General features: G+C 41.7%; 1 protein-coding gene across 14 annotated transcripts in view; it reads left to right on the forward strand.

The window, feature by feature from the left end:
* The window catches only part of RIMKLB (ribosomal modification protein rimK like family member B), a 63,610-nt gene that overhangs the window by 34,695 nt on the left and 9,399 nt on the right, over positions 1-19,516 (forward strand). For all 14 annotated transcript variants that reach the window (XR_004249126.2, XR_004249133.2, XR_004249135.2 and 11 more), the window contains 3 exons: positions 3,931-4,161; positions 6,044-6,130; positions 7,954-8,157. Coding sequence is in view for 1 of the 14 variants with exons in the window: in XM_032159558.2 (XP_032015449.1) it covers positions 3,931-4,161; positions 6,044-6,130; positions 7,954-8,157 (522 nt within the window). In the remaining 13 variants the exon portion in view is untranslated. The remainder of the gene's footprint in view (positions 1-3,930; positions 4,162-6,043; positions 6,131-7,953; positions 8,158-19,516) is intronic.

Raw genomic sequence — 19,516 nt, forward strand, 5'->3', positions numbered from 1 at the left:
GGCTGACCACCAACCTTTCACAGAGACATCTTAGTTAACCTGCCGACCATTACTCTGTGTAACAGATTCTCTGCACTGTGTGGACATTGGCATCCCATGCAGCAACAAGGGAGTTCTCTCAGTGGTTCCAATGTGGTGGATGTTGGCCCTGGGAAGTTCTGCAAATGCATGGCACTACCTCCTGTGAACACCCATGGTAGATTATGCCTGGTCTCTACTTCTGCAGAGATTCTGAAGAGATTGAAAAAGAAGAGCAGGCTGGGCACGGTCTCTCAGGTCTGGAATCCCAGTACTTTGGGAGGCCAAGGTGGGCAGATCACCTGAAGTCAGGAGTTGGAGACCAGCCTGGCCAACATGGGGAAACCCTGTCTCTACTAAAAATACAAAAATTATCCAGGCGTGGTGATGCTCACCTGTAATCTCAGCTACTTGGGAGGCTGAGGCAAGAGAGTTGTTTGCACCTGGAAGGCAGAGGTTTTACAATGAGTAGTGGAAGTGTGGGTAAAGTTCTTCGAACAATTATGTGCACTTGTTTACTAAATAACAGGGGTCTAAGGGAAGAAACCATTCCTTTTATATCCATTTATAAGCTCTATGTCAAAGGCATGAGTGATATTTGGTGAGTGCTCAAGAGATCAGTAGCTCATAAGGCAGAGTCATAAGAGATGCCACTTTTGGCTCACATTCATCTTTCCAGCCTTGGATCACTTCTGCTTTCCTAGAATAACATCAGGTATTTGTTACAGGTGGCATTGAATTTCTTTCCATCCTCACTAATACCCCCATAGTACACTGTACAGATCCAACTATACTTTGGGTAGAGCACTCCCATTTTCCGGTGGCAACAGATAGGCTGTTTATACTGGAGAGTGGAACAGTTTTTTGCTTTCTGTATCCCATTTTTAAAAAGGAACAAAAGCTACTTCCAGGTTAGCATAATGACAAGGTAATAATGGTTGAATTTTTTCTTGACAATTACATTGTCTTTCTTCCTGATGACTCAGGCTTTTCTCAAAACTTAATCTTCTTGTTTTCTTTCATTTAATGGTTTGGATTGTTCTCTCCTGATTTTCTTATTTCTTATAATACTCTTTAATAATTGTAGATTTTGCAAGCTTTTTAAACTTTTTTATTTATTTTTTTTTGAGACGGAGTCTCGCTCTGTTGCTTAGGCTGGAGTGCAGTGGCACAGTCTCTGCTCACTTCAACCTCCACTTCCTAGGTTCAAGTGTACCTCCTGCCTCAGCCTCCCAAGTAGCTAGGATTACAGGTGTGTGCCACCATGCCTAATTTTTGCATTTTTTAAAGATAATTCTTTCTTTTTTTAATTATTGTACTTTAAGTTCTAGGGTACATGTGTACAACGTGCAGGTTTGTTACATAGGTATACGTGTACCATGTTGGTTTGCTGCACCCGTCAACTGGCCATTTACATTAGGTATTTCTCCTAATGCTATCCCTCCCCCAGCCCCTCACCCACCAACGGGCCCCGGTGTGTGATGTTCCCCACCCTGTGTCTGTGTGTTCTCATTGTTCAACTCCCACCTGTGAGAACATGCAGTGTTTGGTTTTCTGTCCTTGTGAAATTTTTGTATTTTTAGTAGAGATGGGTTTTGCCATGTTGGCCAACTGGTCTTGAACTCCTGACTTCAAGTGATTTGCCCACCTCAGCTTCCTAAAGTGCTGGGATTACAGGCGTGAGCCACTGTGGCTGGCGTTGCTGGTTTTGTTTTTCACTGATTTTTTTCCTTTAAGTTTTACTTTCTTCTCCTGGCTCTTGTTGAGGTCCTAGGTGTCCCTTTTTTACTTTCATATTTTCAACTTACATATTCCTATTTCTTTAGCTGTTCTCAGGCTGATTCCCATAAATGCATTTTTTTTTTTTTTTTTTGAGACGGAGTCTCGCTCTGTCGCCCAGGCTGGAGTGCAGTGGCGCAATCTCGGCTCACTGCAAGCCCCGCCTCCCGGGTTCACGCCATTCTCCTGCCTCAGCCTCTCCGAGTAGCTGGGACTACAGGCGCCCGCCACCACGCCCGGCTAATTTTTTTTGTATTTTTAGTAGAGACGGGGTTTCACCATGGTCTTGATCTCCTGACCTCATGATCCACCCGCCTCAGCCTCCCAAAGTACTGGGATTACAAGCGTGAGCCACTGCGCCCGGCCCCGTAAATGAATTTTTTTTTTTTTGAGATGGTGTTTCACTCTTGTTGCCCAGGCTGGAATGCAATGGCAGGATCTTGGCTCACCACAACTTCCGCCTCCCTGGTTCAAGCAGTTCTTCCACCTCAGCCTCCCAAGTAGCTGGGATTTTATGTGTGAGCCACCACGCCCGGCTAATTTTGTATTTTTAGTAGAGATGGGGTTTCTCCATGTTGGTCAGGCTGGTCTTGAACTCCTGACTTCAGGTAATCCGCCCTCCTCAGCCTCCCAAAGTGCTGGGATTACAGGTGTGAGCCAGTGTGCCCAGCCCTTTTCTTTCTTTCTTTTTTTTTTTTAACACACAATTTCACTCTGTCGCCGAGGCTGAAGTGCAGTGGCTCGATCTCAGCTCACTGCAACCTCTGCCTCCTAGGTACAAGCGATTCTCCTGCCTCAGCCTCTCGAGTAGCTGGTATTACAGGCACCTGCCACCATGCCTGGCTAATTGTTCTATTTTTAGTACAGACAGGGTTTCACCATGTTGGCCAGACTGGTTTCGAACTCCTGACCTCAGGTGATCCACCCACCTCGGCTTCCTAAAGTGCTGAGATTACAGGTGTGAGCCACTGAACCTGACCCTATAAATTAATATTTAAACATAAATACACAGTTTTCACTCCACCAATATGACTGTATACATATATGTATAGTTCCAGTCTACATTTTAAGTACAGTAATTCTACTTTAAAATCCTTATGTCATTACCAAAGTCTTTCCTATCTAGATCCAAATCCAACATCATCTGCCCCAGACCAGCTTCCCTTCTTAACATTCCCATTCTCTATATCCTTATCTCAAAAAAAAGAAGCAACTCATATAAATACCTTGTTTGTGTATTATTTGGGGTCTCCCTAAATAGAATGGTGTTGGATAAATGTTCAAGAAACATTTATTTTAAAAAATTGTTTTCTTTTTTCATTATAGAGGCATATGTTCTCACTTTTTAAAAAACATACAAAACATAATATAGATTGAGAATTGCATAGGGCACAATGTTCAATTTTTCTCTTCAACCTTCTTCTTCCTGCCTTGCCACCCAGTCATATTCAGAGGAAGCCAGTTAAATCGTTAAACCACTTAGATTTTTTTTTTTTTTTTTTTGAGTCTCTCTGTGTCACCAGGCTGGAGTGCAGTGGCACTATCTCGGGTCACTGCAACCTCCACCTCCTGGGTTCAAGTGATTCTCCTGCCTCAGCCTCCCGAGTAGCTGGGATTAGAGGTTCCTGGCCACCACACCCAGTTAGTTTTTGTATTTTTAGTAGAGTTGGGGTTTCACCATGTTGGCCAGGATGGCCTCGATCTCTTGACCTCGTGATCCGCCTGCCTTGGCATCCTAAAGTGTTGGGATTATGGTGTGAGCCACTGCACCCGGCCCACTTAGATATTTTTTATGTGTATGCACAAATAAAACTTTTTCTCAGATTTGCCCTTTAAAATAAAAACTCAGCATTATGTATCTGGGCATTTGTTCATCTCTGAACATACATGTTTATGACATTCTTTTTAATGGCTATATGGTAATTCATTGTAGTGATGTGTACTATAATTTCTTTAACCAGAGATTTTTCTAATTAAATTTTCTTTTTTCTTACAGGGGAATATCTCTATCCCAATTTAATATTAACAAAATAGTACATTTCATTTTGTGATCCAAAGTTGGTGTATTACTATTCCTCTATTTTGTTGTATATTTCCCTCTAATGGTTTTGGCCTTGTATTTATATATTTCAGGTCTGCGGATCAATGGAGAGCTAATCACTGCCTACCCACAAGTGGTGGTAGTCAGAGTACCAACCCCTTGGGTGCAAAGTGATAGTGACATCACTGTTTTGCGCCATCTAGAGAAGATGGGATGTCGGTTAATGAACCGACCTCAAGCCATCCTGAACTGCGTTAATAAGTTCTGGACATTTCAAGAGTTGGCTGGCCATGGTGTTCCTCTGCCAGATACCTTCTCTTATGGTGAGCCTACTAAAGAGCATACATAGCCTCTTAAGTATTAACCACTGATAGTTTAATAGGATAAATTTACAGACATGAAAGAACATCTTATAGAAGTGACTTTCAGTTTTAACACGCTGGACAGGATAATTACGAATTATAAAGATTTGTTTCATATTATGGGGGAAAATAGGGTTAAAAAACTTTTTCTGTAAAGGGCAAGATTATAAGTATTTTAGATTTTACAAGCCATAAGTTCTTTGGTAACCCTCCGTAATGCTGTTGTAGCATGAAAGCTGCTATAGACAATGCTTAAACAAATGAGTAGCTTTGTTCCGATGAAACTTTATTATAAAAACAGCCAATAGGTCAAATTTGACCTGCAGGCCTTAGTTTGCCAACCTCTGTGGTAAAAGATAATTCTAATTTTATGACATGAATTTTTCATTTTCTTCATTACCATTTTGATAACTCAAATATTTTAATGTTTTTAAAGAAAGTAACACTTCAGTAGGTGTGCTTTAAAGCAATGCTTTCAAACTTCTGGTAAAAGGGTTTTTTTTTTTAAAAAGATCAATCTGTGGTAGACTAATACTCATGTAAAATATAATAAAATGATCACAGCAGTGCCAGATTGCTATAAAAAACTTCTGCTGCCTACCCTTTTTGTATTTATCTGACCACGTAACAATAGTGAACAACTCCTATACAGGCACAGGTTACAGGACCACATTCTGAGTAGCACTGCTTTAAACAATATTTTGCTAATGTATTTCCTGCCGTTAATTCTCTTGTTTGGAAAAGATTAAACTTAAATCAGTCCAGAGTTTTCCATAAAGGTATTTCTCCAAATAAATATCTAGTAGAATGCTTGGAGATTTAATGAGGCTTTACAAAGGAACCCTTGTCCTCTCCTTATTGTTAATATTTTAAAAAAAGGAACTCTTCCCCCCCAACCCCCACCAAGCCTGTATGGCATGTGTGGACGCAGTTTCTGTTTTTAGCAATTGCATAAGAAGAGACAGAATTAGTGTAAGTTGAGAATTCTGTGTTTTTAGTGCTTTGGGGATATTAATAGTTTATAACATGATTGTACAATTTTGATTTTATGAGAATAGAAAGAAGGAAAAACAGGTTAACTAAATTAACAAGTATTACCTTTGTTCTATTGATGAAGGATTAAAATTTGGTGACCAAGTCATAATTTTGCAACACTATAAATTTCTCGTATTTCACTTGTTTAATGGACTTTCTCCTGTCTCAGCTTTTCTCTCTCATCGTGCTGATTTTTGTAGCTACAATCTATTTTTGCTCTAATCTTGTTATTGTATCATTTGGTTTTGGGCAATAAAAAGAATAAGAAAGGAGACTTAACCCATGATGCTGAGTTACCCCAGTGTAGAAAGAACTCTGATTAATAATGGAGATAAGAAAAATTGTGTGTGTGTGTTTGTTGATAATAAAAAGAGTGTGTCAGTGTGTGCAGCATCTCTTCAACCTTGGATAGATCTTAACCAACTCATTCTTCAGTTCCTTAATTCAAGCAGGGAATTGAATATATTAAAGTAAATCTTGGGACTTCTGTTACTTGTGTGGGACAATAATAAGGATAAAAACATGAGAAATGGCATAGAATTAGGAAACTCTGCTTAGCTGAAAGATACTTAAGTTAGATATCAGAATATGTATAGATTAAGGGAGCTACTATTTGTTTTACAACGTATTGTTTTAAACTGATATTCAGTTATATTTTCAACTTACACATACTTTCTCCAAGAAAAAAAGATAGCCATCAGGCTCTTACCTTCAACTTCCTTGTGCTGTTGGTTGTCTTTAGTATTGATAAAATTGATCACAAAATACTGCTGCTGTTTGTCTTAAATTTTTTTATTGCTCAAACCAGGTGGCCATGAAAATTTTGCTAAAATGATTGATGAAGCTGAAGTACTGGAGTTCCCAATGGTAGTAAAGAATACGCGGGGTCATAGAGGTGTGTATGAGTTGTTGGTAAGGTATATAGTTTTGAAACTATTCTTGCTTATTAATATGAGTGACTTTGAAGAATAGAGAGAAATTGTTAGATGCATGATACCTCAGACTTACAAAAGGCTACTATGAGTTGTTCAGTTTGGCTAAAAGCTATTTGTTTAGTGGTTACCTAGAGATTTTAACATACATACTTAGACTGAGTCTCAAGTTAATGTCTGTATCTTCCTCAATAATATAAAGACCGCCCGTAATCCCAGCACTTTGGGAGGCTAAGGCAGGCAGATCACCTGAGGTCAGTAGTTCAAGACCAGCTGGCCAATGTGGTGAAACTTCGCCTCTACTAAAAATACAAAAATTAGCCAGATGTGGTGGCATACGCCTGTAATCCCAGCTACTCAGGAGGCTGAGGGAGGAGAATTGCTTGAACCCGGGAGGCGGAGGTTGCAGTGAGCTGAGATCAGGCCACTGCACTCCAGCCTGGGCGATAGAGCCAGACTCTGTCTAAAAAAAGGCAAAGAAACAAGAAGACCTTAGATCACTAACTCCAGTCATCGCCCTCTAAAGATATGTAGTTTGAAGACTTAAATGCGTAAGGTAAAACTGTAACACTTTATAAGATGGCATATGAAAATATCTTAATGACTTTGGATTAAGGTAGTTTGTTGTTGTTTTGAGATGGAGTTTTGCTCTTGTTGCCCAGGCTGGAGTGTAGTGGCGTGATCTCAGCTCACTGCAACCTCTGTCTCCCAGATTCAAGCGATTCTCCTGCCTCAGCCTCCCAAGTAGCTGGGATTACAGGCATCCGCCACCACACCCAGCTGCTTTGTTTTTTTGTATTTTTAGTAGAGATGGGGTTTCACCATGTTGGCCAGGCTGGTCTCGAACTCCTGACGTCTGGTGATCCACCTGTCTCGGCCTCCCCAAGTGTTGGTATTACAGGCGTGAGCCACTGCGCCCAGCCTAAGGTAGAATTTTAAGGCATAAAATGATACATCAATCTGAGTGCATTGACATATTTTGTGTTTTGGCAGGGATGGCTGGATCAGAGTTCAGCTGGAACTGTTGACTGCATTCTTTATATTTGGCTTCTCCAATAGAGCAGCCAAGAGTCTCAGGCCTCCTACAGTGAATGCTAAAGTGAAGAAAAAATCTCTATGACCTTTTATGGTCTACCCTCATAAGTCATAATGGAATTACTTCTGCTATATTCTCTTGTTCAGAGCAATCACAAGCCCTCCTAGGTTCAGCCAGAAGTGACATAGATTCAGTATCTCTCCTTTCCCCTCCCCACCATGGGAGGAATTTAGAACCATATATCAAAAACAGCCACTTTCATTGGCACAAAAATAGACAAATAGAGCAGTGGAACAGGCTAGAGAATTCAGAAAAAAATTGAGGTAATTTACTGCTGTATTACTATATCCTAATCTCATATATTAATGTATTGTATAATAATATATCACTTTTAATATATAATAATATATAACTTTTTAATTCAGAGATAAAAAGTTTTGCTAGTGAATAAGACTGACATTATTGGCTAACCTGGAGAAGTACAAATCTAGACCCCTGCCTCACAGCGTATATCAAAATAAATTTTAGTTTGTCATGAAAGAGTTTGGGGAGTGGTAAAAGGAGATTATTTACCTTGTCTTTATATATTTTTGTATTATTTCACTGTTAAAACAGTTCTAACAAGGAAAACTTAAATACAGTGTAATTGGTTCTGAAATAGCACATTGTGATACAAGAAGATTCAGATGATAGGTATTAGCTGCCCACAATTGATGACTTAACACGTATTTTTATTCTTTTCAATCATAGGTAAAGCTGTTTTCTTGGCTCGAGATAAGCACCATTTGGCTGATCTAAGCCATCTTATTCGCCATGAAGCGCCATACCTGTTCCAGAAGTATGTTAAAGAGTCTCATGGACGGGATGTACGTGTCATTGTCGTGGGAGGCCGTGTGGTTGGCACCATGTTACGTTGCTCAACAGATGGGAGAATGCAAAGCAACTGCTCATTAGGTAAAAAATAATGCAATTATCTTTCTAGTATATAAAGTAACATTTATAACTTGTCCAGTGAGTATTCGTATGTGTAACTCTAGACCTTCTTAATAAGTTGAAAAACGTATTTCCTTTTACATGTAAATACGATTTTTACACATGCCATCAATGTAATTAAACTCTTGTTATTTTTCTAGTAATATAATTCTGTTTCACTGAATCATATTAAATCTGCCTTCACCCATTCTCAATTTGTAACCTAGTTTACACATGTATTGGTTATCTGACAAAAGTTAGAGATTCCCTCTTTGGTTATGTACTTATTTTGTATATAATTGGAGTTCCTATAAGATGTCATAACCCATTTTACCCATTGGTCCAAACAAGATTGCTGATTTTGATTTTCTTAAATATGTATTTTCTCAGATCTCTTTATTGTTCAGGTACATCAGAGCTTAGGCGTTGGGTTTTTATCCTCCTCTTCTGTTTATATCACTTTCTTAGTAATCTTGTACAGCTCATGACTTTAAATACCATTTGTATGTTTATTATTTCCTAATTTCTATCTCCAATTTAGGCTTTTTTCCCTGCTCCAACTCCAGGTTTATATAAGGAATTGCTTACTCAGTATCTCCAAAACTGAACTCCTTACAATGTGTTCTACCTGTAGTTATCTCCTTATCATTTTATTCTTATGTATGTATATATGTATGTATGTATGAGTGAGTGAATGATGGGGTCTTGCCTGTCTCCCAGGCTGGAGTGCAGTGGCAGGATCACAGCTCACTGCAGCCTCAACCTCCCAGGCTCAAGCGGTCCTCCTGCCTCAGCCTCCTAAGTACCCGAGACCACAGGCACATGCCACCATGCCTGTCTAATTATTTTATTTTTTGAAACGAGCCTCACTCTGTCACCCAGGCTGGAGTGCAGTGGTGCAATCTCAGCTCACTGCAACCTCCACCTCATGAGTTCAAGTGATTCTCCTGCCTCAGCCTCCTGAGTAGCTGGGACTACAGGCACCTGCCACCATGCCCAGCTAATTTTTTTATTTTTAGTAGAGACAGGGTTTCACCATGTTGGCCAGGCTGGTCTCAAACCTCTGACCTAGGTGATACACCTGCCTCAGCCTCCCAGAATGCTGGGATTACAGGCATGAGCTACCACACCCAGCGCCGGCCTAATTTTTTACATTTTTTTTGTAGAGATAGGGTCTCCCTACGTTGCTCAGGCTGGTTTCAAACTCCTGGGCTCAAGCAATCCTCCTGCATTGGCCTTCTAAACTTGTGGGATTATAGATGAGAGCCACCACATCCAGCCTCTCTCTTTTGCTTAATGACAGCTCTGTTTTTCTGATTTAGATCCAAATCCTTAAAGGCGTCCTGGTCCCTCTCTATTCTTATACCTCATATTCAAATTGTCAGGAACCCCTTGAAATCTCTACTCAGAATGTTTCCAAATCTGACCATTTTTTACCATCTCCACTCCTAATACCATCTTCTCTTATTTGGATTACCTATAGTAGCCCCTTAAGGGGTCGGTCTTCTTGCTTCTACCCTTCCCTCCTAATCTCTTCCTAACACTGCAGTGGTATGATGGATGCTTTTACATTGCAAGTCAAATCAGCCTTTGCTCAAAATCCTCCAATAGCGCCGGGCACAATGGCTCACACTGGTAATCCCCAACACTTTGGGAGGCTGAGGCAGGAAGATCATCCTGAGCTCAAGGTTCAAAACCAGCCTGGGCAATCAAGGGGGAGACCCTGTCTCTACAAAATATAAAAATAAATTAGCTGGGGCCAAGCTTGGTGGCCCAAACGTGTAATTCCAGCACATTCTTAGGCCAAGGTGGATGGAACACTTGAGGCCAGGAGTTCAAGACTAGCCTGGCTAACATAGTGAAACCCCATCTCTACTAAAAATATAAAGTTGGCCAGGTGCAGTGGCACATGCCTGTTTAGTCCTAGCTCCTTAGGAGGCCAAGGCATGAGAATCTCTTGAACCAGGAGGCAGAGGTTGCAGTGAGTCAAGATTGCACCACTGCACTCCAGCCTGGGCAACAGAGTGAGACTCTGTCTGGAAAAAAAAAAAAAAAATTAGCTGGGCATGGTGGCATGCACCTGGGGTCCCAGCTGCTCAGGAAGCTAAGGCAGAAAGATTGCTTGAGCCTGGGTGGTCGAGGCTGCAGTGAACCATGATCATACCACTGCACTCCAGCCTGTCTCAAAAACAAAAACAAAAAAAATTCCTCCAATAGCTCCCCAGTTTCATTCCCAGAAAAATCTTAAGTTCTTGCCCTGGCTACCAGGCCGCAGGTGATGTCATTCCTACTTACCTCTCTGAGATCTATAATCACATGGATGAATCTCAAAAACATAATGTTCATTTAAAAAGGCAAGTCAAAGAAGAGAATACATGTATTGCATTTATATAAAATTTAAATATATGCAAAACCAAACAATGCAGTGTTGGGAATACAAACATTTAGTAAAACTGCCGGGCGCGGTGGCTCACGCCTGTAATCCCAGTATTTTGGGAGGCTGAGGCGGGCGGATCACGAGGTCAGGAGATTGAGACCATCCTGGCTAACACGGTGAAACCCCATCTCTACTAAAAATACAAAAAATTAGCCGGGTGAGGTGGCGGGCGCCTGTAGTCCCAGCTACTGGGGAGGCTGAGGCAGGCCCCGGGGGGGCGGAGCCTGCAGTGAGCCGAGATCACACCACTGCACTCCAGCCTGGGCGACAGCAACACTCCGTCTAAAAAAAAAAAAAAAGGGCAATATATTGATAATCATGAAATTCAATATGATGGCTTATTCAGAATACATGATAGAGTAAGAACACAGTGAAGATTTGAAAGATATTGGTTATATTAATTTTACTTTCTACTTTTTTTTTTTTTTTTCCTCTGATGGAGTCTTGCTCTGCCACCCAGGCTAGAGTACAGTGGTATGATCTCAGCTCACTGCAACGTCTGCCTCCCAGGTTCAAGCAATTCTCATGCCTCAGCCTCCTGAGTAGCTGGGACTACAGGTGTGCACCCCCATGCTAGGCTAATTTTTAATAGAGATGGGGTTTCACTGTGTTGGCCAGGCTGGTCTTGAACTCCTGGCTCAAGTGATCAGCCTCCCAAATTGCTGGGAGCCACCAGGTGTGAGCCACCGTGCCCAGCCTACTTTCTATTCTTGAAAAATGACTTCTGCCTCCTTGAATTAGCTCTTCATGTCTCATTTTAATTTTTCATTATAACACAACCTGCTGACTAGCTAGAAGAGTGCTAAATGGCATCTTTTATGGGTCACTTTTACTTTACTACGTTGAGATTTAATTAATAGTTACTCTTCTTACTTCAGGCAAAAGGAAGTTTAGAAAGTAACTTAGTTTTATATGAAGAAGTAATACTTTTTTCATTAAGTTTGTTTTGAGGTCGGGTGCTGTGGCTCAGTCCTGTAATCCCCCACCCAATACTTTGGGATGCCAAGGCAAGAGAATGGCTTGAGTCCTGAGGTTAGAGACCAGCCTGAACAATGTAGAGAGACCCCATCTCTACAAAAAATAAATTAATTAAATAAGCCAGACGTGGTGATTCACACCTCTGGTCCCAGCTACTTGGGAGGCTGCATTCTGGCCTGGGCGACACAGCAAGACCCTGTCTCAAAAAGAAAAAAAAAGGTTGTTTTGAGATCAGTGAGGCTTACAAAAAGGTATAAAGGATTCCCTTGCACCCATTAACCAGCTTTAGAAATAAGTTGTCAATATAGTTACCTGTTTACTCTCTCTGATCGTTTTCTTCTCTCTTCCCCACATCCTGAACTTGGTATTTATCTTTCCTATATGTACTTTTAGTTCTTCTGTCTATATTCCTAAACTAGTTATTATTTTGTGTTATAAAACTTCATCCTTAGATACATCGTCAAGAGTATTTCTGGGTTAACCCATTCACCCAGAAGTGGGATTTCTGTGTTGTAGTGTATTACAATAACTTCAGCTCTACTAGATATTGCCAAATGATTCTCCAAAGTGAGTATACTACCTTAGAATTTCTCCTCGTTGAACACTATTTCTTACAATGCCACCTTCTTGCCAACCTGTAAGATTGGTAGACAGTAAACCTTCTGCCAAAATAATGTGAACTTATGTCATGTCATTATTTTAATTTATCTCTCACTGTTGAGGTTATGCATCTGTTCACTTTTTTTAGTGCATATTCTGGTATCTCATCTATGAATTGCCTGTTCAGGTCCTTTGTGTCCTTTTTTAATCGAGATTTTTTTTTTCCCTTTTTTGTATTGATCTGCGGGCTCTTTTTCTTTTTTTCCTTTATAAAAATATCTTATTTTTTATCAGGATGAGGTCTCGCTATGTTGCCCAGGCTAGTCTTGAACTCTTGGCCTCAAGTGATCCTCCCATCTCATCCTCCCAGCGTCCAGTGATTATAGGTGTGAGCCACTGTACCTGGCCAGATTTATCTAATCTGACTTCAAATTCTTTTGTCAGTTATATGAATTGTAAGTACAGTATTTTCATCCCAGTCTGTGGTATTTCTTCTTTTTTTTGATTATAGATTTTGATGGGCAAAAATTGTCACTTTTAATGTCAAGCATATTCATCTATTTCTTTACATTCTCTACTATTTTTAAATTGAAGAAATTCTTCTCCACCCTTTGGTCATGTTCAGTTCTTGAATGTCTTCTAAAAGCTTTTCCATGTTTAGGACTTTAATCTACCTGAAATTGATTTTGCTGTTCAGCATGATGAAAGAGATCCTGTTTTCTTTTTTCAAAATGAGTAACTGGTTGTCTGAACACTACTTATTGAATAGTATGTTTATTACTACTTTGTAATGTGTTTAATTTTCATATGTGCATTGGTCTATTGCAAGGTCCCTTAGTCTATTGTATCGTGCTTTTTATGTATGAATGCCAGTCTTTATTCTTTTGGTACTATGGGTAGATATCTGATAGAGCAAGAGCCTCTCTACCTTGTTTGCCAGAATTGAATTGCAATTTGTGTTCAGTGTTTTACTATTGTGAGCAATAATACTATAAACATCCTTGTGAATATGTTTTGTTTTATATACTGGTGGCTTTTATCTTGATAAGTCTCATCAAGGTTGGAATTGATGGAACAAAATACATATTTAAAAAAATGTGGCTGGGCGCGGTGGCTCACGCTTGTAATCCCAGCACTTTGGGAGGCCGAGGCGGGCGGATCACGAGGTCAGGAGATCGAGACCAGGGTGAAACCCCGTCTCTACTAAAAATACAAAAAATTAGCCGGGCGTGGTGGCGGGCGCCTGTAGTCCCAGCTACTCGGAGAGGCTGAGGCAGGAGAATGGCGTGAACCCGGGAGGCGGAGCTTGCAGTGAGCCGAGATTGCGCCACTGCACTCCAGCCTGGGCGACCGAGCAAGACTCCATCTCAAAAAAAAAAAAAAAAATGTATAGCCAGGCACAGTGGCTCACGCCGTAATCTCAGCACTTTGGGAGGCTGAGGTGGGAGGATCACTTGAGGTCAGGAGTTTGAGACCAAAGGGCAACATGGTGAAACTTCATCTCTACTAAAAATACAAAAATTAGCTGGGCATGGTGGCAGGCACCTGTAGTCCCAGCTACTCAGGAGGCTGAGACAGGAGAATCACTTGAACCTGGGAGGTGGAGGTTGCAGTGAGCCAAGGTCCTGCCACCGCACTTCAGCCTGGGCAACAGAGCAAGACTCCGTCTCTAAATAATCAGATTACTTTTTAAAAAGCCCATAACTTTTTGCATTTCAACTTGCAATTTTTTTTTCCAATCAGATGAGAATTAATTGCTATCTTATGGCTATTTTAATTTGTATTTTTCTTTTTTTTTTTTTGTTTTTTTTTTTGAGACAGAGTCTTGCTCTGTCAGCCAGGCTGGAGTGCAGTGGCGCGATCTCGGCTCACTGCAAGCTCCACCTCCCGGGTTCATGCCATTCTCCTGCCTCAGCCTCTCTGAGTAGCTGGGACTACAGGCGCCCGCCACCACGCCCGGCTAATTTTTTTGTATTTTTAGTAGAGATGGGGTTTCACTGTGGTCTCGATCTCCTGACCTCATGATCCGCCCGCCTCAGCCACCCAAAGTGCTGGGATCACAAGCGTGAGCCACCGCAGGCTAATTTGTATTTTTCTCACCATGAACGATGAGAGAATCTTTTCATAGTTTATTTGGTCATTTGTATGTACTTGTGTATGTATTGCTCTTCATTATATTCGCTTACTTTTAAATTGGGCAGTTTTGTCTTTTGCATAGCATTTCTGACCAATGACTACTAAATGCCAATATGTCCGCCCCAGATCTCAAGCAAGCAGAAATGCTACCGTACAATTTCCAGATTCTCCCCAGTTGAGAACCACTGCTTTAGAACCTCCAGTATAGTGTTAAGCAATAAGGATTGCAGTGATTTCTGTTTAGTTTCCGATTTCCACTGAAATAGGTTTAGTGTTTTGCTATTTAGGATATTATATTTAAGGAGATTAATTCTATTAGAGATTCTATTAGAGTTTTTAGGAGGGATGATTGTCAGATTTTATCCTGTGCCATCTTGGCATCTTTATTTTTTATTTATTTATTTTTATTATACTGTACGTTCTAGGGTACATGTGCACAATGTGCAGGTTTGTTACATATGTATACATGTGCCATGTTGGTGTGCTGCACCCATTAACTCGTCATTTACATTAGGTATATCTCCTAATGCTATCCCTCCCCCCTCCCCCCACCCCACGACAGGCCCCAGTGTGTGATGATCCCCTTCCTGTGTCCAAGTGTTCTCATTGTTCAGTTCCCACCTGTGAGTAAGAACATGCGGTGTTTGGTTTTTGTCCTTGTGACAGTTTGCTCAGAATGATGGTTTCCAGCTTCATCCATGTCCCTACAAAGGACATGAACTCATCCTTTTTTATGGCTGCATAGTATTCCATGGTGTACATGTGCCACATTTTCTTAATCCAGTCTATCATTGATGGACATTTGGGTTGGTTCCAAGTCTTTGCTATTGTGAATAGTGCTGCACTAAACATACAAGTGCATGTGTCTTTATAGCAGCATTATTTATAATCCTTTGGGTACATACCTAGTAATGGGATTGCTGGGTCAAATGGTATTTGTAGTTCTAGATCCTTGAGGAATCGCCACACTGTCTTCCACAATGGTTGAACTAGTTTACAGTCTCACCAACAGTGTAAAAGTGTTCCTATTTCTCCACATCCTCTCCAGCACCTGTTGTTTCCTGACTTTTTAATGATTGCCATGCTAACTGGTGTGAGATAGTATCTCATTGTGGGTTTGATTTGCATTTCTCTGATGGCCAGTGATGATGAGCATTTTTTCATGTGTCTGTTGGTTGCATAAATGACTTCTTTGAGAAGTGTCTGTTCATATCCTTCACCCACTTTTTGATGGGGTTGTTTTTTTCTTGTAAATTTGTTTGAGTTCTTTGTAGATTCTGGATGTTAGCCCTTTGTGAGATGAGTTGATTGCAAAAATTTTTCCCATTCTGTAGGTTGCCTGTTCACTCTGATGGTGGTTTCTTTTGCTGTGCCATCTCGGCATCTTTAATTTAGGACCAGAAAGGTTCACAGCTCAGTTTTATTTAGCTATCCTAATAAGGATCCTTAAGACCTTTAATTTCTTGGTGTGATGGATTATGTTGATACATTTTAGATTAAAAATAATTTTTCTGGCCGGGTGCAGTGGCTCATGCCTGTAATCCCAGCACTTTGGGAGGCCAAGGTGGGCCTTGAGCTCGGGAGTTCGAGAGCAGCCTGGGCAACATGGCTAAACTATCTCTACAAAAAATACAAAAATTAGCTTGGCATGCTGGCACATGCCTGTAAATCCAGTTAACTTAGGTGGTTGAGAGGAGAGGGTGAGGGGGAGGTCTCAAAAAAAAAAAATTTTTTTTTTCTTAATTGTCCTTTGCATTTTAAAAATAAACCTTCTTTGGATAGCTTACTGTTCTTTCAAAAATTACCAAATTTGTTTTTGTCATATTTTATTTAGATTTTTTTTTGTTTCAGTTGCAAGATTTAATAGAGCAAAAACAGAGCTCCCATAAAATGGGAGGGGACCCAAAGGGGGTTGTCGCTCCCTGCTCAAATGCGTGGGGTTTATATACTGATCATTGCCCCTCCCCCTGTGCTCTTAGGCGATATATGATTTGACTATTTCTTTACCTCCTGCTTTAGCCTAATTTGTATTTTAGTGAGCCCTCTTTACTACCTGATTGGTCAGTGTGAGCTGAGTTACAAGCCCCATGTTTAAAGGTGAGTGCAGTCACCTTTCCCAGCTAGGCTTAGGAATTCTTAGTCGGCCTAGGAAATCCAGCTAGTCCTGTCTCTCAGTCCCCCCTCTCAACAGGAAAACCCAAGTGCTGTTGGGGAGGTTGGCTGACGACCACTTTTAACTGCTTCCTGCTGAATTGGGGTATAGTAGGGGTCATGCAGTCGAGATTTCCTTGGGAGGGCTGCCTTCGATGTCATTAACATTGGTGCATGGGCTAGCAGGCCTGTCCAGGGGTCTGCGATAGATCTTAGTCATGGACTGCATCTGGGGCCACATTTGAAGAACCATTTGTAGTTTTACAGCTTTGATTCTAGAACAGACAAACTTAACAAGGAGGTTAAAGATACAGGAATTGAAGTGTATGACCTGAAGTGCAGCGGCAAATGGGTGTGGGCGGTGAAAGTGGGGTTTCCTTTAGAAAAACTACGACGGGGCGTCAATGTTTCCGGGAAGCCGCATTCTCCGTAGAAGCTCTTGGTAAGGGGAGCTACTGGTAGTACAGCGGCAAGGAGGAGATGCAGTGAGAGTGAAAGGTTTGGTGAAGGGTTTTAAGTAATTTCCATTGGTTAGCTGCAGGCTAAAGTATTTTTCCTTCTTTGGCGGCTAGCCATCCTGAGGGGAGGAAACTACGTCCTCATGAGGTTCCCCATTCTGTTTCTTCTTCTGAGTACTGGGGCTTGGTTTCCTGGAGGGGATTACCCCATGCTAGGGTCCTTCTATAAGTATTTCTAATGGAGGGTCCTGCCTTGCGGCTCTTTTGGCTTCAATATCCGCTTGGTGGTTCCCTTCTATTTCTCTTTCCTTTTCCTTCTGATGACCCTGGCAGTGTAAGACTGCCATCTCTTTAGGTTTCTGTACAGCCAAGAATAATCTCCTAATGGCTTCCTGATGTTTGATAGGTGTTCCTTGGAAGTTAGGAATTCCCTTTCTCTCCATATTGCTGCGTGGGCATGGAGGACTAGGTAAGCATATTAGAGTCTGTATATATGTTTACCTTTTTTCCTTCTAATTCTAGTGCCCAAGTGAGATCTGTTAGTTCTGCCAGCTGAGCACTAGTTCCTGGAGTGAGGGGGTTACTTTCTTTTTTTTTTTTGAGACGGAGTCTCACTCTGTCACCCAGGCTGGAGTGCCGTGGTGCGATCTCTGCTCACTGCAAGCTCTGCCTCCCGGGTTCACGCCATTCTCCTGCCTCAGCCTCCCGAGTAGCTAGGACTACAGGCGCCTGCCACCACGCCCGGCTAATTTTTTGTATTTTTAGTAGAGACGAGATTTCATCGCGTTAGCCAGGATGGTCTTGATCTCCTGACCTTGTGATCCGCCCACCTTGGCCTCCCAAAGTCCTGGGATTACAGGCGTGAGCCACCGTGCCCGGCCAAGGGGGTTACTTTCAAGTATTCCATTATCACTGAGCACTGCATACCCTGCTTTTCGAAGTCCTTTTTCTACAAAGGAACTTCCATCAGTATACAAGTTGAGGTCGGGATCAGTCAAGGGAACCTCTAGAAGGTCCCCTTAAGCAGCGTAGGTGTGAGCAATCACCTGTTGACAGTTATGGTCTATCTTTTTTTTATTGTCTGGAAGAAATGTGGCTGGATTAAGAGTTGCACAAGTGCACAGTTGCAGTACTGGCTCTTTAATAGAGCCTGATATTTAAGCAAACAGTTGTCTGACAGCCACAAGTCTCTTTTAACAGTGAGTATGCTGTTTACATTATGAGATGTCCACACAGTAAGATCTCTTCCCTGTATTATTTTAACTGCGTCAGATCCTAAGACTGCTACTGCTGCCACTACCCATAAACAATGAGGCCAACCCTTTGCCACTACATCAATTTCCTTACCCAGGTATGCCACAGGTTGCAAGCTGGTCCCTCGGACCTGTGTAAGGACTCCTAGAGCTATTCCTGTTTTTTTCTGTGACATATAAAGTCTTGGCCTGTTGGCAAGCTTAACACTGGGGCTTGGGTTAGGGCCTTCTTTAGGGCCTGGAAAGCAGCTTTTGCTTTAGGCATACATCTGACTAAATGGGTATTGGCTTTCTGAGTTTCCTTAATTAGTGTATATAATGGCCTGGCTATTTCGCCATACCTGGGAATCCATATTCAGCAGAAGCCTGTTATGCCAAGGAACCCTCTTAGTTGCTTTAGGGTTTTGGGATAAGGATAAGCCAGTATAGGCTGGATACGTTCCTCGCTGGGGGCCCTGGTGCTTTTGGATAATTTTAGCCCTAAGTATTTAAGCTGCTGTGAGCAGAGCTGAGCCTTTGGTTTGGAAACCTTGTAGCCACAGGTGGCGAGGAAGTTTAAAAGCGCTTGGGTGGCTTGATGACACAAGGTTTCTGAACAGGCGACTAAAAGTAAATTATCCACGTACCAAAGGACAAGAGTGTCCAGGTATGAGAACTGGCTCAAGTCTTGGGCTAATGCCTGGCCAAATAGATGGGGGCTATCCCTGAACCCTTGAGGTAAAACAGTCCAGGTGAGTTGAGATGTTGGGTTCGAAGGATCTTCAAAGGCAAACAAGAATTGACAGAATGTACAGGGATACAGAAAAAGGCATCCTTAAGGTCCAGACTGTAAACCACTCTGCTTCCTCTGGCATTTAGGAAAGCAGAGTGTAAGGATTAGGTATAGCTGGGTATAGAGGGACAACAGCCTCATTGATAATCCTGAGATCTTGTACTAACCTCCACTGTCCGTTGGGTTTCTGTACTCCTAAAATTGGAGGATTGTAGGGGCTACTGCGTGCTTTTACTAGGCCTTGGGCTTTAGGTCCTTAACAGTCTTTTGGAGTCCTTGTTGGGCCTCGGGTCTAAGGGGGGTACTGCCTTTGGCAGGGAAAGGAAGCAGAATCCTTTAACTTGAATGGGACAGGCATTCTTCGCTTGTCCATACTGTCCTTCTGTTGCCCAGACTTCAGGATTAATTCCTTCCTCAAGTAGGGGACAATAAACGGGTGTTCCTTTTCGTATATTCAGGTGTATAATGACCCCTGCTTTTGCTAGAATGTCTCTCCCTAACAAGGGAGTGGGGCTTTCAGTGATAATTAGAAAAGCATATGAAAAGAGTAAAGTTC

Source organism: Hylobates moloch, unplaced genomic scaffold (genome assembly GCF_009828535.3).
Source record: "Hylobates moloch isolate HMO894 unplaced genomic scaffold, HMol_V3 SCAFFOLD_8, whole genome shotgun sequence".
Classification (NCBI taxonomy): Eukaryota; Metazoa; Chordata; class Mammalia; order Primates; family Hylobatidae; genus Hylobates; species Hylobates moloch.